Below are 23,473 nucleotides of genomic sequence, written 5' to 3'. Positions count from 1 at the left end.
TAGATAAAAAAAAGGCTATTACCAATAAGGGTAATCTTTAAATAGTAGTAGTTTTGTTATATTTTCTAGTTCCTTTTAAGTTGGGATTGATCTAGAAAATCTGTAATTTGGAAACCAGTCACTGGAGGACTTGAGTGCGGACTTGACTCACCTCTGTTTGATTAACTAAAAAGATGCCATTGGAGAAAGAATTGCGTGGCAAAGTATTGTGAGTATTTATTTATTGGGAAATACTAATTAAAGCACAATAGATAAAACAAAACTTCCTGTGTTTTTATCAGTTTCTAATTATATTTTTGTTTTATTTTGTGATTATATAGTTGAATGCAGCGTTTCCGACTAATTGTGCTCGGTAGACTTTAGCTTTATGTTATGGTTCTATCTAGAATGGAGAGGATAGGCGAGCCCAAAATGACAATAAAAACTCTTTCCTGAATAAACATGAGGTAATAAAGGTGTTTTGAGGTGGTTTCATTTTGCTGGACCCTTGTGGGCTTTCTAGTTTCAATAGTTTTTCAGAACACATTTATTTCAGAATATATTTTTAGAATATTTTTGAATTAACAATAACTATTTTTATGAAAAGAAAAAATAGGCAATTGTTAAACATGATGGGCCGAGTCTATCGCAGGAAACTTTGATCATATAATAATGTGTCTGAAATGTAGTTTATAAGTTGTTTACTTATGTAAACAAATAATACAGTGGTTTTACTTATTAAAACATGTTCTGATTTTGAATTAATTATTGAAAAAAATATTTGACTGAGAGGAATACTTCATTTTGTATTTTATAGCTATCACACTGATGTATTCTATATGTATTGACTAGTATGCTCTTGATGTATTGTTTCTCCTGTAGATGGTGTAGTCATTGATATGCTATGGATATGTGACATTTTGGTGGCAATTAACTGTATGTGTCTAGTTGAGGTATAACAATGGATTTCAGTTATATATTATATGTGTACATACAAGGAAAGAATCATTTGTAGTGAAATTAATACAAAGTTTCTAAATATTTTTGATTTTGTAGCTTTACTAAAAGGTATTGTTCTTTGTTTTTCTTCTTTTTCTCACCTTGGTTTTGGAATGAAAAAATTATCATTTTACAAATGTTATGTTAATTATTCAATGAGATCTTAGCTAGAAATGTTCTTTATATGTCAACTATCCCACTTGATCCCTGAGGAAATGACAACTCGTAAAACATGTGCTGGTTGTGAGACAGTGTTCGCTGTGTCTTGACAACTGTTGGTTCAAGGCTGTTCGAACATGACAAATTTAATATGAATTTTGTCAAATGGATGTGAGAATTCAAATGATAATTTTGTTTTATGGAGATAACAATAAAATAATACATTTCACTTATTTATATTGAAATATAAGTTCTTTATAAAAAATATTCTGAAAAGATTTTATGCTTTGGGTCTCTATTTTGGATTTCAAATGTATAGACCAGCAAGATTTCTGGGCTCTACGTTGAGCTGCACAGGGGCATCTGGATCTAGAATTTGCATTTAATTTACTGATAGCTGAGCCATCATGCCCACAAAACTAAACATGGTCATGTGTTATTATAAACAAAACTGGAAAGCAATAGTATGAAGGTGACTGGACCACATTTGCAGTTTTTCAATGAACATTTTAAAAAAGCACCTGTTTCAAGAAAGTGCCTCTTTGCCTTGTTGACAGGGTCATCTACTTGATCAGGAGTCAACAACAGTTTAACAGCTTCCACCTAAAAGAAAATAAAAACAGGCGTCCCTTATAACTACACTTGCAGCAGGAACAGTGCTAAGTTTAATTACGACTATTGTTTGGTGGTCTACGAACAAAGTTAAAAAAAATATTTACAGGTTTCGTTCAAGATCGACAGTTTGAACAGGTTTACAACGATGAAAGAAACAAACAACTGGTTTATTGAAAAGGAAAGATAAAAAAGCAATACAGAACACAGTTATAAAACACTCTTCAGGCTACAACTAAGTATTTTTTTCTGGAACAAATGTGAAGTAACAATGAAATCACAGGTTGTTTGAAATGATCAAAAGCAATGCTGACAACCCTGAGAACAGTGTTGATGACATATCAAACTAAAAAAAAACAGCAGCATTACAAACAATTTGTTTATGTTCAGTACTCTTTTATTTACTTGCCTATTACAGTAAATCTGGAATATCAATAGGCAGTGGTAACTGAAGCAGTGAGACAGGTTTTGACCCACCCTTCCCCTATTTTTAAGTCTAGAAGGTTTAGCTGTCTTGAAGACTTTGTCTCAACAATGTTTTTAAATAGTAAAATAAGAAGCATTAGTGTTCCCTAAAACATATCATACAGTTGAGTGGGATGACAGAAGTATGTATTAAGAGAGCTTATGGATGTGTATGGTGTGTGAAAAGAATTAGACTGTCTGTTGAATAAATCCTACCCAGCCATTTGTTCTTCATGTTTTGACACTGCTTAGATGGGCTATACATCGAGGCAATGGCAATTATAGCATGGTTACATTGTTCTTTTTTGTTCCCATTAGGTTTTAGGAAATCAAAAAGACCCTTTGTTGGACCTCACATGCAACATGATGTGTAGCTTGACTTTTAGAGTCTGTTCTTTGATGTATTTACTTGGCCAACACAATGGCATATAATTACTGATTTATAGTTTTTTAGTTTAGGGAGTGCTTGCTATTTGTGTGTCTCAGCTTGCCACCATAAATATATCATGTTCTATTCACTAATTACCAGTGTTCCCTCCTATGTTTTACTTTGCAATTGTGATAATGCTGTTGGATTTACAGCTTTTTCATTCATGAAGTAAAGCTGTCTGCACATATATGTTTCTTAAAGCTGAAAGAAAAATATTGTCCCTCTATCAAATGTCCTTGCAATATTTTTTCTATTTAATTGCATTTATTTGAAATTGCAATTTATTTTTTAAACTAACCATTTACAACACACATTTTGTCTTCTGACTCCTTTTCACAACACTCTTCTTTATAGGCATAGCTTTTTTCTTCGTCTGCAGTCTATTTAGCAAAACAGACCTACGACGAGCTTCTATACTGTTGTAGCCCAAGATGTTGCTTCATTATGGGATTTCTTTCTACGACAGTGGAGTACATCGCAAACAAAGGTGATCAACTACTAATACTACCTTTAACAAAAATTTGAAAGAGCCAGACCTTAGCCATGCCAATGTAAGCTGCATTTTAACTTGTCTGAAGACCTAAAATGATCCAGTTGTTTGTACAACACCATCTGAGCTCCACAAACATGTGCCATGCCGTTTGTGGCAGAAAGCCACTGCAGAATGCCTATAAAGTCAGTGCTCAGGCACTGCATTTCAGCTACCATGCATTATGAAGTCAATGCAGGGGTGCAGTAACCTATGGGTAGTGTAGGGAAGCCTTTATAAAGGGGGGTTCCCCAGACAGGAGGCCAGAAATGTGAGATTAAATGTAAATGTGCATTACCTATCATATGATAGTAATATCTGTTATACTATGGCAGTAGCTGCTTTATGGGTGTGTCATTTTGCTTGTTGCATCTGGAGACTTTGGTCACAACCTTTGCTGACCTGGGTTTCTGTATGCAGATGCTCAGTCGGATGATCCAACAGGTACAATCAGTGTCATATGCCCTTGTGTGGGGCATAAGGAGCAGAGTTTGGTTCATTGCATTTTGTGTAGTTCAAGGGCAGCGTTTTAGTTCCTATAATCCTCTTCAGCTTGTGTGAGGCCATACTGTTGCAACAATGTCTGTTCATTTGTGTGTGATCTGTTAAAGGAACTTATTTCCAGAGCTGTGTTGGTGAGAGTGTCTTTCTGCTAATATCAAGGGTAACTGTGATGCACATTGTTTTTGTTGCCACTACTTTATGTAACTTAGTGCCTCCTCTGTTTGCTTAATTGCCACAGGTGGAATATTTATACTTTAGGTTTGCATATTTCTCAGGATACATTACACGTTAGCCGCATGACTACATTTTTGCTCATTCTAACTCTTTATTTGCATACCGATAGAGTATATCTATGTTTGTAAACGGTCAGTATTCTGATGCTTTTCTTCATAGGCCTGAGGCTCTGCTATTTTCTGATTTCAAATCTTTGGCTAAAGAACTCAAATGCTTGTGCTACCCATGTCCTCCTAGATTTACATAAAGACTTCTATTTCTATTTACAAAACAGCATTTCAACCGCTCTATTAGAATTGCCCATGCAGAATTTAGCTTCTGGTAGTTTATGGGTTGCTGATCACCTTAGCTCCCCATCAGTGACGAAAAGTGGAGGTTGTCGGTTAGGTTTAACCATTATCCTGTCTGTTGTATTCTGCAGCTGCTATGCATTTTTTAGGAATGCCCCTAAATAGGATTCTGCAGTACTTAAATGCCTCGCTATAAGATTTTATATTATGTAACACTGACATAAAGAAAGGCTTATGCTTTTTTCTCTGTAAGTGATTGATTATGCTCATCACATTCAGCCAGTAGGTACTAGTTCTTATCTTAAGGGGCTTTCTGTGGCAAGCGAGGGTTAAAGTAACAGGCCAATTTTTCACATTTTCTAAATGCCATGGGCTTCCCAGCAGCTTCATGGAAGAACAGGTCGGGTGAACTGTGCGCCTTGCCAGTAAAATATGCACTTAATGAGCAGTATGAACTAAGAAGAGTGCATCTCTTCATGTTGTGTTCAATTGAAAATGTGGCATACTTATCGGACTCTTCTCTGGGGGGGCCCATGAAAGGAGGTGCTGACCTCCCTAGATTCCAGTCACTCATGGCTGATCTCTACATCAATGTTTTGGTCTTCTGCCATGTATGCCCTGTCCTGTTTGAAAGGACAAGTACCAGCTGTACATCTAAATCAACACTTGCATCAAATGTGAGAACCATTCCTAAGGGATGTTGTGGGTAATAGTAGTGAAAATATCAATAAGGTCAAGTAGAACCACAGCAACTGTTCCCCTTTGTCACCTAGTTGACTTATGGAAGGAGCCTAACAAATAAGTGTGTATCTCAAGGCATTCAGGTAGAACACTAGATTTGAATTAGGCATATTGCTGGCCAGCCACTGCATTTTCTAGCACTGCGGTTAGAAAGAGGATTTTTGCTATGATTTAGTAGCAAGATTGATGCAGTGGATTGAGGGTGATTTGAAGCAGTATGATGCAAGTGTTTTTCGAGTAGATGAGAGACTGTGCTGTTGCAAGAGGAGGCATTGATAAACTAGAAATGTGTGATCAGGTCTGTGTAATTCTGAATTGGTAGGAGCCAAGGATCAGAAATCAACAGATAATTTTTTTTTTTACATGTATTTTGCGGAGTGGACATTCTCTTCAGTGGTGTCCAAGCAAAGTATCTAGCAAATTCACTCAGGGAGGCTTTTGAAGAGGATCAGATAAGACCCTGTAACCAATGATGATGCAATGCACTTTAAATTCCAAATTATTTGATAGTGTTTAATCCTAAATACCTTTGAGCAAAAAAACAAAATGAATGAAAGGATGGCTTGATTCAAACTAACAATAAGGCTTTTCCAATGGTGAACGGTTCTACAAACTCCTTACATGATGAAGTAAAACAGATGAAAATCCTACATAAAGCCAAGTTTATCTCAGTCTGTAGAATGAGGTCATTGTCTCAAAGTCATTTGGAAAATACTTTTGGTGCTACACCCTGATCAAACCAGATGAGCGAACCAAAATTTGAGCCAAATGGCCAGCCTTTTATTTTCTGTGCATACACAATCTTCATATTTCATGTTGCTTTGACTACATCACCTTGAGAATTAGCAATATTTCTTTTAGAGAAGGCAAATCTTCAAATCTTTAAGAGTGGAAGTCAACCTCTGCAAATAATCTTTGTGGGCACTTGTGACTGAAGTACTGTGTCCTGGATATACATCAAAGACTCAGTGACTGTGGCTCTTCCAAACAGACCACCTAATAAACTGCCAACAATACCAGTCTGTGGAAACATTCACAGTGTTTTCTGCAGACTGACTACAGGAGGATAACCTAGACCAGGAAGTGAATGGTATTTAGATCCATCTGTGGTACTCTGCCACATTTAGCAATATTTTTGTTCTTCTTGTCATGTTTTAAGATCATTTTTGTCATCACTACCAAAGTAGATTATTGCTGCATTTTGGTTTTGACGTGTTTGCACCAACAGTTTTTTTATTTCCCCTTTTTCTAATGTATCCAAGTGTGCTATCCATTATTTTATTCCAAACATTATTATGCATATCACTTGTTGCTCCACTCTTCTATAGAGAAACTGTGTGCTCCACCCAACTCCCATAGCTAGTTTGGACCCTTTACTGTTGTTACTGCAGAAGATGGAACCCATATGATCTTGACTTTAGGGAACCTATCAGAAGGAAGCAGACAAGTCAAAGCTTGGTTCAATTTTTGATGAATAGTTTCACAATAATAATGACTTACAGTTACACAACAAGTATTATTGTATATTGACAGGGAAACATTCAACATAGAAAAGCATATTAAAAACATAGAGAGGAAAGCAGACAATTAATTATAGAACATTTTACATGGCAAAGTCTTTTATTATATATGAAGAAGAAGGCCACTGTACCATTTCTTCCTTTAGCAAAGCCAGGCCAATCTGATCCGAATGCACATTCTGCCCCTGCCCAAATCGCTGAGGTCCATAATAATTTACAAAGCCTGTGGACTAAAGACAGATGTCACAGAACATATCTTCAAAGGAATTCAACAGTTCAGCAGCAACACATCAAAATGTAACAGTTTCAACAATTCTCAACAGGATGGACAGTGTCACTTTAGGAACAATATAGCATAAATACCTGCTACAAGAATGTCTTCCCTTTTGAGGTTGTGTTTTAATTCTGACTGGTTTCAAATAAGATTTTATTTACATTATACTGCTCTAGCAGAGCAAATTAGTTGGCCTGCTTTATGGCTGTGGACCACCCATGGTTACTTGTGGTTTCTCAATACTCAGCCATGGATGACCATGGTTTCGCAATTTATTTGGCTGCACCTTTGACAAGAGCAAAGAGTGCACAGATCAGTACCATGTACTGTGATAATTATTAAAATCGGCACCTCCTTAGCAACAATCAGTTACACATTTCTTTTTCACTGCATATTTTCATCCACACGACGATGTAGACTATTCAACTCCAAAGCTCCAGATTTTTTTTTGTCCATAATCAATACTAAAAACATTAATACGCGTGAATAGTACTTTGTATTTATGAATGGAGGTATTTATGTATATGATTTAGTAATGATGTGCAAATCTATCTACAAAGCAAGAGTGCACAGCAAGGAGTTATGATGACAAAAGAAGTTATGATAAGAGACGAGAAGGGAGACGGCTGTAACAGGCAGGAAGGTTGTGGCCAGATGAGCTGTAGGAGGACATAGTCAGTATGACAACTCAACAGCAGAGGCAAGGTGTTAGACCGGTCACCCTTAGGGGGTTCTGCCACCACCCCCAACTTTCTTTCTTTCTTATCCATTTTTTCTGGTCTAGTTTTTGCTGGCATTAGGACTCTGCACACTTTACCACTGCTAATTAGTGCTAAAGGGATTGTGCTGTCTCTTCTAAATATGGTGACATTGGCTTATCCCCAGTTGGCACATTTAATCAGAGTACTGGCAGATTGCTCTGACTGACGGGGCAAAGGAGAGGTTTGTATTCTCGATGCCAGAGGGTCACTTCCAATTTATGGTGATGCCCTTTGGTTTGAAGAATGCCCCTGCCACCTTCCTGGACTACATAGCTGTCTACAGCTCTAGCCGGGAGGAACAGCTACACCACCTCAAGGAGGTGCTTTAGACCCTGCAGCAGGCAGTCCTGGACGAGGAGGGCCTATCAAAGGCAGAAGTGCCAGATAGGGTAGGGTTCCATGGTTTATCTGGCCCACATAGTGGGCGGGGAAAAGATGCAGCCCTTCAGGCTAAGATCGAGACTATCGTGGCCTGGCAAACCTCTAAAACACAGAATCCTGTGAGGTCTTACAAGGCCTCATAGGACTCTAGAGGAGGTTTGTTAAGGTCTATGGCACCATTGTCGCCCCTTTAAATGAGCTGACTTCAAACAAGTAGCCCAGGCAGGTGATCTGAACAGAGGCCTGACAGAAAGCCTTTAATACCCTCAAGGAGGCTATGTGTACAGCACCCTTACACAAGGATCCTAACTTCTCCAAGGAGTTCATAATACAGGCTCCATTTTTTCTGAAATCGCTAAACCAGTGCTAAAGTGCTTGTGCTCTCTCCTCTATACATGGTGACACAGGCTTATCCCGATTTGGTACATTTAATTTACTTGTAATTCCCTAGTAAAGTGGTACTACATGTGACCCAGGCCTGTAAATTAAATGCTACTAGAAGGTCTACAGCACTGATTGTGCCATCCACTTAAGTATCCCTTTAAACATGTCCCAGGCCTGCCATTGCAGAGTATGTGTGAGTGGTTTTAAACAGCCATTTTGACCTGGCAAAATAAACCGTATGCCAGGCCAAAACCATCCTTTTTAATACTCATAGGTTACCTCAAGTGTAGGGGCCCTGGTCTGCCCAGTTGGCATGGTACAGTATATTTAAAAAGCAGGACACATACTATTAAAGTTTTTCATGACCTGGTAGAGAAAAACTCTTAAATTCATTTTTCAGTACTGCAAGGCCTATCTCTCCCACAGGATAACATTAGAGTTGCCGTATTACCTTCTATAAGTGTAATTTCAAAATGGGATGGGATAACTAACTCTTATTTGGTGTCTGTAGAATGCTCATTTAAAATCATAACTTATGGTAAAGGTGGATTTTAAATTACAATTCTGAAAATGGCATCTTTAGAAAGTTGGCATTTTATTGCCTTAGCAATTTGATGCCTGCAACCTTTCTCTGGTCACATGGCAGGGTGTAGCTGGCAGATGTGCTCAGTGTATTTCTCCTAGATAACCACACAATGGTAGCTTAGGTGTAGCTGGATGGCCATCACTGGCAGGAACGGAGGGAGGACCTGGGCCCAACCTCACTGTCCTGTTTCCACACAATGAGCTACATACCCCCTGTAGTACGTCTGGGGCCAGGGCCAGGATGGAAAGCCATCTGTGCACTTCAAAGGTATAACCTCTAGAAGTTTGCCAATGCTACCTTATGATGTCTTTTAAGATTTGTGTTCCGTTCTTCGATGATTTAGTGTCCAGAACATTAATCTCTCAGCAGGGAGGGTATATTTATGTGTCTACAGAATCTGTGTGTACCTCCCAGGGGTGTGTCATGTGTCTCTTTGTGGTTGTCTGTATCTGCCTGTTTGTAGCGTGTGTACATTCCTACATGTGCCCCTGTTCACGCTTTTGTAAATGGGATTTGTGTGACCTTGTGTCCATTTGCTAAACCTACTTGTCATTCCCTCACCTTTAGGGATTCACTGATAAAACACACAACAGTAAATTATGGTCACCCATTTCAAACACACGAATATGCCATGGTGATCATGAACATAAAGAGGGCGAGTCTATGCTGGCATTACGTCTTCTTTATGTCAGGTAAAATGATCCCATATGTTCACTGCTCCAGTATTGCTTATCTTTTGAACAATGTATATCTTATAGTCATAATAATCACACACTTTCAAAGGTGGGGCTAAAACGGTTATTTATTTTAGCAATCTATTTGGGGGCCGGTAACTGAATCAGAAGGAATTCTGAACCTGTCTTAATAACACTGTTGAATTGTGGGAGGTTTGAAAAGTGTTTAGGCGCAACTAGTTCAGAAACCTCAGTCAGTCACCATTCAAATACCAAGTGCCAAACTTTTGTTATTCAAATAAGCAAATTAGCTTACATTGTGCGCCCCAATCATACACTACTCATTAAAGGTAGCCTTTTAGTTGTTTAACATGTTTCCTTATGCTAGGGATATCACATCATATCCAATAGTACATTTACAAAATGCAAAAAGTTCCACTAGATTTGCTGTAATTGTCATTCTATACAGACAATAGTGCTTCATGACAGATCTTTGAAAAGGGTTAGAATACTGTCTTGTAAGTTCTAATTCATGGAGTGGGTTAACACAAACATTGCAGAGATTTGTGTTTAAAGTATTTGTTACAGGTGTTAATCATAATCATAGGTAAGTGGTTTAATGCACATATTGCTGTCAGATTCAAGTGTGGTCTAGGGTTCACAGTTTCCAAGCACAGTGAAATAGCTCCCTCCCTGTAGTGTACTGCACACTTGAGCTCTAAATCAATGTCTTGGTTAAAACGTAGGGAGAAAAAACTAATACAAATATTTATTTCTCCTAAGCACCAATCTCTCACTGAAGATCACCTCCAATCACCCATGCCTGAACACGTTGACCTCAACATTAGATGTATTTTCACAGTAGTACACATTAAAAACTACCGCTGTCAGCTGGTTCTGGAATGAGAATATCCCCCTGTGCGGTTTGGACCCTTTTTATAAATAACACCCAACACACTTCAAGACAATTACAGAGCGTGGGCACAGCAATACCAAAACAGGACACCACTTCTAGGTTTATTTTTCTGTAATATGAAAAGGTTACCGGATTAGCTAAGTATGTGCAGTTCACAACAGCACAAGCATTAGTTGCTCTTCTGTTGTGCATCCACAGCAAAACATTTATTTGTTTGGAAGTTTTATTAATTTAACACAGACATTTATTGTTGTTGCTTTTTCCAGGAAGCTGCAACATTCTACCAGAATGGCGCCACCCAGATCTAGTGGGGAGAATTTGACTAGATTGTCTGTTGTGAGCAAATGCATCCCCCGAACGTTAGCTATTATAAGTTCCTAAAACACAAATGTAAATAATAAATAAATCCTTGACAGCAAATGGTATTCAGTTACTTCATCATTCAAAAGAGGTAATTCACGTGTGGCATTGGGGATTTGTGGATGTAGTAGAAATGCAGTCTCGGATTGGAGAGGTTGATCTTTGACCTCTGCCCCATGGCTAATGCATATGGCAAAAGAAGAAGAGGCAAGTATACTGTAATATGAAATATTCAAAGATGACTGACGTCTTAATGTTAAAGAAGTAAACATACATGCAAAATGTTTCATCAACCCGCAACACAAACTTACCTTCACATTCTGAATTGCTTCAATGACTCGTTCTTGAATTTTTACAGAAGTATCACCGCTGTGGTTTCTGACATTTCTTACAGCAATCGCAAAGTGGTTTCCTTTCAACTGGCCAAGTTGAATGTGCTGACGTGCTGAGCGTATATTAGACACTTTCATTCTTTTATCTTTAATGTTTCTCTCCAGTTCCATCAACCTTAGTGCAACAGAAAACACAAGTGCCTGTAAGCTCCAATGCAAGAGTTTTGCTAATTAAATCATAGATGAGCAGTAAATAATGCAAACAAGTGAGGGTGTTTATTCTGGTTTAGAAGTGCCTTGATTTATTCTACTATTTTCTGTTTTCGTTAATAATAGATTTCTTTATAATTTTTAAAAATGTTCTGCCAGATGTAAACTTCCACCCAGAATATCGACTGCAACTACCAGCACCAACGTGTCAGGTTATTAGAACTTCAATGTGGTGAGCTGTTATTACACATAAGAACTCAGAGATCATTTTCGGCAACTGCTAATGGTGACAGAACAAGCTTCAATATTCAAGGCACTGGTGAAAGGAGAAAAAACTAGAAATGAGAAATCAAATCAAAAATATCCTTCTGGAACCTAAAATTACAGACACATTTATTTCTATAGCTGTATAAATTAAACACATAACATTTGTACTGTACTTCTGTAAATAAGAGCTCCAAGGCTGGGGCACAGCAAAGAAAGCACTTAAAATTTAACTTGAGTTTGAAACGTAAATATTTTGTATTCACGTACCATTCTATGCTGATATGTTACAGTTAAAAACTAATAATAAAAGACTTTGAATCCATAAGTCAGAGGTACTTCGTTTTCTTCTTCCTAATCCGCTATGCATTCAACATCATCCTTATGTGCAAAGCAGTCTCGAAGAGACTATGGGGGGCATTATGACTTCGGCAGATGGTTTACACTATCTGCCGAAGTCCAGCGGTCAGGTTGCCGCCAGTGCGACCGCCTTCCCGGAGGCCCCATTAAGAGTCCCCCGGCCGGGAGTGGCCGACAACATTGACACCGGTTCATAATAGAGCTGGCAGAAATGTTGTAGTCCGTAGGGTGCACCAGCACCCATTGCGATGTTCACTGGCTGTAAAAATGCAGAGAGGAGAGATCAAAATCCCCAGGGGGGCGATGCTTGCAGTGCTGCCCCGGCAGATTAGGAACGCCAGCACCGCCAGTTCCTCCTGTGGAGAACTGGCAGTGCTGGTGGTCCCACCGTGGCTCGACAGCCACGTTCATAATGTGGCGGTCAGACCGCCACTCCGACCCTGGCGCTCTGAAGACCGCCATGGCCATAAGGAGGTCCTGTGTCTGTACAGTAATGTAGTAATGAAGCAAGATTGTAATAATTATGCAGTGTAGTCTCCATATTGCCACTTAATATTTGACTAAGAATAAATACACATTATATATACTTGAAACCACGCTAGTAAGGAATGATACAGCAGGGAATACCACACTGCATGCTTCAAGCTTCCACCCTCAGCATCTGAAACCTAGTACTGATCTGCAAGCACTGGCATATCATTAAAGCGGTTACAGTATCAGGTCCCAGATTTGCAAAAGACCCTTTAATCACTTATCGTAGAGTGTACTTGATGTGGGACGATCTTGTCAAAAGCAGTACAGAAGTAACAGTCCATAAAACTTGGCTTGAGCAGTGCAGAGGGTCTCGAAGATGCACTACATGCAGGGCATGTCATATATCAGTGAACACTACAGAATACCTAACACACTTTCACAACAGGCCACACAAAATCAAAGATTCCTATAACTGCATGACAGTTTGCAGTCTACGTTCTAACATGCAACTGCAATCATACGTAGGTAGTACAATGTTACAAGTGCACAAACAGCTCTTGCAACATATGAGGGCCATCAGGAATAGGGACTGTACAAATTCAGAGGCTAAACATTTTGAAGAGGAGCGTAATCAAGATGCGATGCGATTGAGGTATTTTGTTATAGAATCAGTACAGAGCCCCGAAAAGAGGGGGAGACCGAGAGAGAACCGCGAGACAGTTGGAAACTAAATGCATCCTGAAATTTGACTGCAAAACGCCTAATGGTCTGAACATGGATGATGAATTACGAATGTGTTTATAATCATGTTGGCTTCTTGAAATATGTTCCAGCAGCAAAAAAAAGGTTGGTGCCTTTAACTTCTAGATAAATGTTGTGGGTACTATCTCCTGATAAGTTCCAATTCCCTTTCATCCTTCTGCCTGATTATGAATCTCAGTGAAATTTTAATTTTGTTTTTACTACTCATAATTTATTCTTTTTGTGTTCAACAAAGTGCACACGCAACTTGAAATGTGGTTTATCAAATCAGGCATACAGGCGAAGTTGCAATAAATCTTACAGGTCAATGAATTAGTCTTTCATATGTCTAGCTCTGAGATTCCCGAGTGCTGATACTGCCCACTTGGGCATAACTGTGATTGTAAAGTTGGTCTTGATTTGATTTATAATAATGACTCAGATTTCGAATTTCAAATTCAAGTCCACTTGGGTACAATTAAGCATAGTGAATCATATTGATTTCAATTTGATTTATAATTATGATTCAGATTTGAATTTCAAATTTAATTTTGACAGATCAACTACACTTATCTGATGGTGCACTGTATACTATATAATAGTCTAGTGCATAATAATAAGAATCAATGTAAAGATTTGGTGTCTGCAAGTTAAAGTATGTAATAAGGTGTGACTGTCACTTAAAGAGTGCACTTGTCACAGTCTAAGGTGAAGAAATTAGTATTTAAACGGAAGGAAAATGGTGTTGCACCTATGTGTGATCAAGGCCACATGAGTTGGCCGAAATGTGCTACAGCAGAATGAAAGTTTATTATAAATAAATTAAAATTGCACATCTAAAAAAGTATCTGCACCCGATCTTTCGCCAAGGAGAGCGTTGTAAGCGGATTGCCATTTTGGTGTGACTGATATATATATATATATATATATACACATACATACATATGTATATTCACTTAAAAAAAAACAAAGGTGACAGGGATGTTACAGTTAGGCTCACATTTCAAACGTAAAAAAACATAGAATTTCAGCAGTTAGAGTTATTTCAAGTAAACATAACTCATGCCTGAAGGTAACTATAACTTGCGACCCCACCATGCACAATTTCCTTATTAATAATTTTATTGGAAATGTTGCAGTGATATTTTCAGGAGATTTAATGTAATATATATAATAATTAGCAGTGCATAGCGAGGGATAACTAAACGTCCCTGAAACCCTTGTTTTTTAAGAGAATTTTTCTGTTTTTTTTAAATTCTATTTCTTAACTATAACGTCCCTGTAAACTTTGGGTTTTTCAGTGAATTTCTATATTATGTATATATATTTTTTAAACATGAAGGATTTTTAAATACTTTACGTTAATCCAACCACCGCCGGGGGAAGGCCGCAGGGTTTGGCCTGCAACCAACCTCCTATACCCACCTCACTCCACATGCAGCTGGGATTGTCTTCAAAACCACCCTACCCTGTGCCACACAGACTTCAGCCATGCATGGGAGAGATTGCCTGCAGAGCCTGGCCACAGGCCTACCCTCTATAACCACTCAACCATACTCCCCACTCCCCCCCATAACCACCCAACCATGCACCACTCATGAAATGTATCTTTGTTTGGTGGAGATGTGATCATATTCCTGTGCATCAAGAACGTGTCTCCAAAATCGACGGGAAATGAGCTTGGGGTTCCTTTTAGTAAGCTGTCCATCATCCTGGGAAACTGTCAGGAAGACACTGCATAGTGTCACGTTGGCTCTCATTGTACTAATGATGCTGCTGGATTTGGGCGGCAGCATAACCTGAATTCTGGGGAACGGAGTTCGATCCCACACCATGTAACAAATGTCGGCCGTTTCCGGCCAGCTAGCAGCACCTCACCTATGCTCAAACTGGGTGCATGAATTTGTGACCTCTCAGGGAAATCATGGTGGATGATCTGGTCTTATCCTTTTCTCTCAGTTACATTAATCTGAAACATGCAAAGACAAACAGAAGCAGGAAATGATTCAATAAGTTTTATTGAATCAGCAGCGTTCTAGATAAAAAGACATGGGCTGCAATAATTAGGATGATACAATATACTAAAAACAGAATGGTGACAAGAAAGGTGAAATACAAGAAAAGTCCCACTATACTGTCACTATGCGAGATATATGATCCTTCCCTTGCCACAAATGTTCTATGTTAGAGCACGGCAGGATAAGCTCTAATCCACCTTTCAGGACCCCCAACCAGGAAGACATCATGCCCCATACCCGAGAATGTCAGTACTGAAGAAGCCTCTTGACCCTTGAGACACCTTCCCTATATAGGCCAGTAAACAGGCAGTCTCAGCAAGCAGATGTAGCGAAGTCAATCAGCATGCGGTGGCAGTCATCTGGTTGGAACCTCCCTCAAACATACCGGGGGCAGAGAGATGTTTTATAATAAAACAGCTAGTGTTCAGAGAAAAGAGTCACCATGTAAAAATACGTATGTTTCTGTGAAATGTTAGAGATGTGGCGTACCACTTTGTGCGGGCAACCATATCTTGTTGCAGCCTTGAACAAAGCACAGAGTGAAAGAATGTTGTGCTAAGAAATGGCAATGCATAACTAGGCGAAAGAACAGCAAGACAGAGAAAAATAAAACCTCACCACAACTGTGATAATTTCTAAAATAATAAAATGAAATGTAACTAGGCTAAAGGGCACAAGCAGCAGGCCTACTTGCTAAAATAACGTGCCCAAAACAAAACTAAAATGGCTTCACTTCAATGGAACTAGTCTATATGGAGTGGGGCCAAAAAGGCGGGTCTTTTAGGCCATTTTACATACTTGTAGTTTTTCAAAGGTAGAACACAATCTCTGGTCTCCAGAGCACATGACAAGAAAGAACCCACTCGTCACAGTCACTACATGAGATACTGCGCTCCAAAAAAAGCACAGATGGAAACACATCCATCAAGGTTTACAGATAACTTTTCAAGGTAGAAATGCAGTAAAAAAACACTTGCTTTGCCTTGACTATGCCCAAGAAAATAGGATGATTAGTACTTCACAGAAGTAAAGCTTCAACTTGGGCACCTGCTTTGTTTATATGCATAAATGCTTCACATTGAGGTTTCAATTCTGTGAAATGAGCATCATGCCAAAAATAATCCTGCCCTGCGTAGGGCAGGATTCAATTATTTTTCAAAAATATGTCGGGGACCTTGGTGGGAAGCCTCATGGCCCAGCAGTCCCTGCAGGCTCTCGGCCTCTGCGGGGTGTAGGCATTGCTCCCACATGCAGGGAGCTGCTGGAAATGCAGCTCCCTGTATGCAGGAGAAATACTTTCATCTCTTTTCCTGCCCACATGGGCAGGAAAAGAGATGAAAACTCTGCTTACAGCACACAGGAGTATTTTGACAGCTACTGCTTGCTGGAAGCAGAGTGTTTGCTTTTGCTTGGTGGGAGCTGTCACAGCTCCGACCAAGCAAAAGCAAACAGCTATCTCCGAGGGCCAGAGGCAACAACTGAGAGCACAATGGGAGGAAGGGCAATTATCAGAAATCACTCTTGTGGCATTTAACAATAAAGCAATGGCATATGTCACCCAGAATGTGCTTCACATGTACCCTCTCTGTCCACTCCTGCCACACATTCCCATTGTCCCAGACTGTTTCAGGTCCCATATCCATGCATCCCTTAACTCAGGGAAGACTTGAATGTGGGTAAACATAAGTAGTTAATGGCCACATTTTTAGACTCCTGAGTGATTGGGCTATCCTCAACAATGCACAGATTGGCTCATTCAATCACTTAGCTTAGCATGCAAGCTTTAACTACGGTTCCCCCAGTATTCTAACTCTGAAAGAGCTGTGGTTAAGACATGGAGCAGCCAGGGACGGCTGATGTCTGTATGTGTGCATCTAGGGGTGAGGAAGGTTGCTGAGATTCTGCTGCTTTTATTAACCACCTCATTTTGAGTATGTGCCTTGGGATCAATCAATAACTGAAGAGTGGAACTCAGAGTGGCTGACTGTTGCAGCAGCGGACAAGAAAGCTTTAGATTGTGCTTAGATATTGTTACATGCGAAAGTACGTTGCTTTGGGTCCTTGCCTCATCAGGATGCTGAGTTTCAGGACAGACGTTCGGGAACTAGAGGGTCAAGAGGAATACCAATTTACATATACTATCCAAACAGAGAGACGCAAAAGAAATACATTTTGAAACATCTCCTGTAGCTTACATCTGATGTCACAGGTAAGATGACACTCATTTGGATAATCAAGTTATTCTTTTTGTACATCTGATTTCAGGATATGTAGTGGGTTTGGAACTCAGAAACATATGGCACGTTTATTTTCAATAAACGTAATGCCCAGGTAGAGCTATAGCTTTGAAGTACAGTAAGGGTCTCTATTGGTGGGGCAGTAACAGCACATCTGCCAAATGCCAGCAAATGTCATGTCTGCCCACCGCTTGCTTCATTTAGAGCATGGGGGATGCTGTATTAACCAACAGGTGAAAAGCTCCTAGATCTGCCATCTGCAATACCCTTTTTGGAGGGACAACTACCAGAAAACAGAAAAGCGAAGAACTGCCCTACTGACAGTGGGAGATTTTTGGATGTGCAAAATGTTAATGAGCACCCTGGCAGTCGCAAACAGGAAAAGTCCCTCACACTCTTGGAGAAAACTAGTAGCACATCAGAGAAGTTTGTTTTTATTTGTTTTAATTTTCTGAAGACATGCCCTTGCTTTAAGGATCGGTCTGCAAAATTGTACAAAAGTACTGCCCAGTCTGCGATACTGTAAATGGCATGGTGTTCTAGACTTCACCTGTTTTTTTCGCTCAGGTGGCAACTCTGGAGTGAGGGGTTGGGGGGAGAACCTTTACATGTGACTGACATACATCACATAACCCTCAACATCATTAGGAAAAACACTGATGTTAAAATAATGGACAACACAAAAACATAAGGAAATTACATCTTCTGAGAGCAAATACCAGGGGATCTGTGCTAACAGTACTCTATGGGAAATAGTACATTATTTTGCTTTAAACTGTGAAACTTAGTGGTATTACAATGTACATCAAGTGCTATAACTGGTCAATTAAGGGAGTTGATTTGAAACATAAACATCTTAAATAATGCAAGCAGAAACTGGTGTTCTCCCAAAATCAAATGTTATATTTAAAGCTGCCTCACGCAACTGGGTGCATTTAACAGTAGTACCAAGGTTCTTGTACTCAGAGGTAAATAGCACTGGCACAGTTTAGGGGAGAGACCAGGAGGTCCTCACTGAAGAAGGGGCACTACTGGTGTTACAATGTCTGAAATACAATGATAGGCCTACAAGTTTATCAAATGTCAAGGGACCATTTTTCATCCATTTTCCACTCATTACCTCCAAAAAAAGCCCCCTGAGCGCATACTCCACTTGACACTGATCAGCTCCCACTCTATAGCAATGCAGGCATCAAACGTAGCTGATCATATCACTATCAACAACCATGATACTATCTTTATTACCCCTTTTACGACATACACCCTTGGTATCCAGTACAACAAGAATAAAGCACACAAGTACATCAATAAGCCAAACTTAAGAAAGGAAGTTATCCATCATTTTTCGTAGCCATGTACTCTCCAGCTACAACTGCCCTTCAGAACCTTCATGCTCCTCTGCTGTCACTTCTCAGTATTAGTAACATACGCCGTCACATTCCACCTCCTCTGTCAGCCACCTAGACCAAGCCAGCATTCAACTATGAGACACCCAGCTTCATAAGCCTCACCAGCAACTTGAACAGCATTTCTCTCAGGAACTTCAACCTTGGAGATGTATCAACCAGGCAAATGAAGGACACTTAATTTGTTAGTGACTGCTGACATCATTCAGCATATAACACAGCCATCCATATCAACAGGAGAATAAATGACTAATCTGCACGACAAAGACAAACCTCAGCTGCCACCATCCAAGGCATCTTTACTCGACGGTTAATGTGACCATTACTTGAAATCATCCAGTTCATTTATTTCCCACCTATCTAGATTACCCAAGGCAAGCAGAGACGATGGCTAGATCCTTCAAAAATGTTTCCAACTGTGGCAGTTACATCAAATTATCAGCCAATAGTTCACTGAAACCATAAACATACCAAACCACAAGCGAAAAAGAGGACAAGAAGAGAGATTCATCAAGATCTGAGAACTGCAAAAACATCTCACCTCTGCCCTTAGGGAGGTTATAAACTTTTAATGGCTAGCTATAACAAGATCAGCAGAATGCTGAAAGAGTTTCAGGACAGGTTCAGGAGTTAAAGGGGTAAGGGAAACACTAACTTGAATAACATATCGAAAGAGAAAGATAATAAAGAGATACACTTTGCAACATCTCCTGTAGTTTACACCAAACATCCCAAGCAAGGTGGCACTCATTTGGAAAACCAAGTTACTTCCCTCGTTCCATCAGAATCTTCAAGAGAATCAAGTTAAGGTCATCATCAGTGAAGCTCACAACAGACCCAGAATGCTCAACAAGAAAACATAAGTCAACATTGTTGAAGCTATCCAATATATCATCAATTTAAAATGAATTACCATCAATGCATGGCAATCTCTCACAACTACTTCATGTACAAGAGGAAACATCATACAAATACAATGTCATCACAACATCAAAGGTAAAAAAAAGATCAGTGATGCACTGTTGAATCTATGAGCATCCTTATTGCATAACTCAATCAAAATGTGTTACCAATGCTCCCAAGATCAAACAAATCCTGCCCCTTTTGAAGAAGCCAGAATTAAACATGGATCATCTTGCAAACTACTACTCAATTGCTTACCTGCCATATTTGGGGATGGTGACTTTGAAAATCTTCATCAAGCTAGCATCACTAGAGGATTGTTCATCAAGCTTCTCTACAACTATCATTTGGGATTAATCACACACTGCACAATGGAGACAGCAAGCATCCAAGCAGTGAATGATGCTCTTCAGATCTCATAAAATAGCTACTCATGTCTTCCTGTCTGCTCAACCTATCAACACTAGTCAACCAGCGGGGCCATACTCTCTACACTTGCACTCCAACTGGTTGTTACACTGCAATGCTTCAAATCACACTTGAAAAACAAATCAATTAGTCAATAGTGTAAATTTAATCTAATACATTTTCACAGTGACTCACATTCCTGCTCCAAGATCATTGCTTAAGACTCTATCCTCTTTCCAGTGATATCTAAATCATCTATAGGTAGCGCCTGGGAGACTTTCTATATGGCAAGACATTTGCAGAAGTCCTCTTCTGCTTCCGACTTCAGAAATCTGATGGACTGTCTCACTACCATTCAATAATAGAGGCCTACTGCAACCTCACCACAACAAAAATTGAAATTTTTACAACAAACAACATTAAGTACAATCATGTCTCTCAAAGACATATTTGGACTGATTTCCTCTCAAATGCTTGGGGTTCCACAGACATCAACCTCAGCTTCCAAACTCACATCATTGATAAGAAAAGCACCAGAAACCAGCTGCCTCGTCTTCCTATAAGAAGCAGACATTGGAATCACTGTGGCAGTGATGGTATGGTCTCATCTCAACAGAGGAAATGCACAACTGGCAAGTGTCCTAGAGTACCACCTAACATTGCATTACCCATCACACAGCAACCTGTCTCATTAAAGTTGCTTGCAAATATGACCAAATCACACCAACATTAAGAGATCTCCATTGACTCCTGTGTCCATCCATATCACTTTTGAGACCTGCTGCCCCGTCAACATGGCAGTCAACTCTAGCAACCCACCACACCTAGCATCTAAGATGAAGGAGAAGATAAAAGCCTTCTCTGACTAAGATCCCTCAGTGTCTCCAACTATATTATCTACTACCCTGCAATTCCCCATTCATCTGGGAACACCTTCTGCCCGGGTGTACTTACCCTGGTCTGGTGTATGACCCAACATTTCTTACACTAAAGATTCCTTACAACAGCAATTATTAACTCACAATTCCATTGTTAATCCCTATATACAGCACTCTGTTATTTAAATCTCACACAAACAGAATCCAACCATACCAGTAAAGGCTACCATGGTCATTTGAACAATTCCAAAATCAAGAAGCCAAGACAAGAGTCGGAAAACAAAAACTATGCATAGTTCTAAGGCTGGAAATGGGAAGAAAAGGGCACCCATAAAGTGAATTACGTTACCTGATTTTGTGGGTGAAGCAGAATCAACTCATGGCAGGTCTCTGACTTTGACCATAACACATTTGTTGGGTCACTTTCATCTCAGCTGCAAGGTTGTCATGGCTCACGGGCAGCCTGCTGCTCTCTTCAGGGTAATACCACTTTGTTTCCTTTCAAGTCAGGTCGCCCCTCATCCCCCAGTTTAAAGTACAAGTTTTCAAGCAGAACCAGGTAGGCTTCCACCATTTGAGCACACAGATAAATAGGACTGTAACTCTTGCATCTAAAATCAACTGCCATCAACCATTAGTCACCCAACAGCCTGGTTTCACAGAGCAGAAGCCACCTTTGACCTTTTGCATGTAAACACTGATTCCAGAGTGTCCACTCTGCTGTCAAATGTCAACAGAGAAGTGGAGCACCTCAAATGGATTTAGAATGAAAAACTTAAACAATGGTGTGGTTGCACGGCTTTTTAGGTTGAGCATGCAGGCGCTTCTGACCTGCTAGTATTGTGGGCATTGAACCACACCCATCACTTTCACTCATTCATGGGCTTGCCTTTCAAAAATCCCTTGATGTCACTGGTAAATGCTTTACGTTTGTCCTGCCTTGAGGCTGCTTCATTACCGCTGTGGGGACCAACAAAATTGCTGATCTGCTTTACTGTGAGCAGACTACTGTTCTATTTATTTTGTCTCCCCCCTTTGCGCTCCATGGCACTTTCAAGTCTTACACTGCATGAACTAAATTGGCACTATTGCACTGCTTTGCATCACTACTAGTTACTCCACATTGTTTCTTTTGTTTTTCCCTTCGCACTCCATAGCGCTTTCAAATTTTACACGGTGCAATGGACAGTATCAGAGCACTTTGGATGACTACCGGTTATTTCAAATGGTTTATTTAGTTTGTCATTTGCGCTCATAGTGGCCATGGCACTTTCAAGTTTTACACAGCGCAGTGGGCAGTACTGGAGCGCTTTGCATGACTACCACTTCTCATTGTTTATCATTCACGCTTCATGGCGCTTTCAAGTCTTACACCTCGCAAACTCAATCAGCAGTATTATAGCGCTTTGCATGACTACCAGTTACTTCACATTGTTTCCTCTCTCCTTTGCTCCATGGGGGCCATGGAGCTTTCAAGTTTTACATAGCACGAACTCGATCACACTTGATGTCTCAAACAGATGGCAGTTTCTCAATGTCAAGGACGTGTGTTATGAGGTTCCTTTTACCATTGCACCACCATATGCAAGAGCTGAGCTGCTCCCATCTACCTTAAAATTGTGTGAACATCAATGTAATGTTTTGAGATAAAGTTTAAATGTGGCTAGTTTCATATTTGTTCATAGCGAATCATGGATTTTCAGACTGGTTATTTTACCGCCATCACGAAAGTCGGATAAATTGCTCTTCTGATAACCTGCATTCTACATAAAACAAAATGTAAATTTATATACCAAATCAGGTCAAGGGGCTATACAATGGTTATATCCCTGCCCCTTTTACCATGTAAAGCGAATACATGTGAAAGCATTGGAACTGTTCTGACTTTGCAAGTGTTATTAGCCTTCTTTCTTTGGGGGGGACGGACAAAATAATAATATAAGTAAACAATCGCAACATTTCCATTTTTTTGCTGCAGATAGAAGAAGAAGGTAAATGGAAGTGCTTTAGTTATATGCAGGACTGCCGGAATTATGTGGCAGAGAAGACCAAATTATGTGGCAGGGTTCATTAATTTATGTAGCAATAAAAGTCCTGCTAAGCATTTATAACGCCAATAGCTGTAACTGAAGCAAATGTGAGGCCTTTTGCATCGCAAATGCTTGTTTTATGAAGCAGAAGCTTTTGTCCCTAAACTGTTTCAGTGTTCTTCCCTTGCTTTTCTATCTAAAGCATACAGTTCAATCAAATGTAAAAAGAGACGAAATAGAATCTGTGTCTTTAAGGCATTCCTTACCTGTCATTATCATCCAAGCATGTATCTTTATTCTCTAGAGGGAAGTTGTGTGTCAGTGCTAAATGATATTGCCACAAAAGGCCCAAATATAACAAGAGGTAATGTAGAATTTCAAATATTAGCTATGAAATACACACTAAAGATTAAA

At 39.6% G+C, this 23,473-nt stretch overlaps 1 protein-coding gene across 4 annotated transcripts in view; it reads right to left on the bottom strand.

The window, feature by feature from the left end:
• PUS7L (pseudouridine synthase 7 like) overlaps positions 1-23,473 on the bottom strand; it is a 110,407-nt gene that overhangs the window by 45,788 nt on the left and 41,146 nt on the right. For all 4 annotated transcript variants that reach the window (XR_011202295.1, XM_069228829.1, XM_069228827.1 and 1 more), the window contains exons 4-6: positions 11,110-11,305; positions 6,594-6,692; positions 1,659-1,740 (exon numbers count right to left, since the gene is read on the bottom strand). Coding sequence is in view for 3 of the 4 variants with exons in the window: in XM_069228829.1 (XP_069084930.1) it covers positions 1,659-1,740; positions 6,594-6,692; positions 11,110-11,305 (377 nt within the window). In the remaining variant the exon portion in view is untranslated. The remainder of the gene's footprint in view (positions 1-1,658; positions 1,741-6,593; positions 6,693-11,109; positions 11,306-23,473) is intronic.

This window comes from Pleurodeles waltl, chromosome 4_1 (genome assembly GCF_031143425.1).
Source record: "Pleurodeles waltl isolate 20211129_DDA chromosome 4_1, aPleWal1.hap1.20221129, whole genome shotgun sequence".
Taxonomy (NCBI): domain Eukaryota; kingdom Metazoa; phylum Chordata; class Amphibia; order Caudata; family Salamandridae; genus Pleurodeles; species Pleurodeles waltl.
Note: the sequence above shows the minus strand (reverse complement) of the source record. Positions and strands in the feature narration are given on the sequence as shown.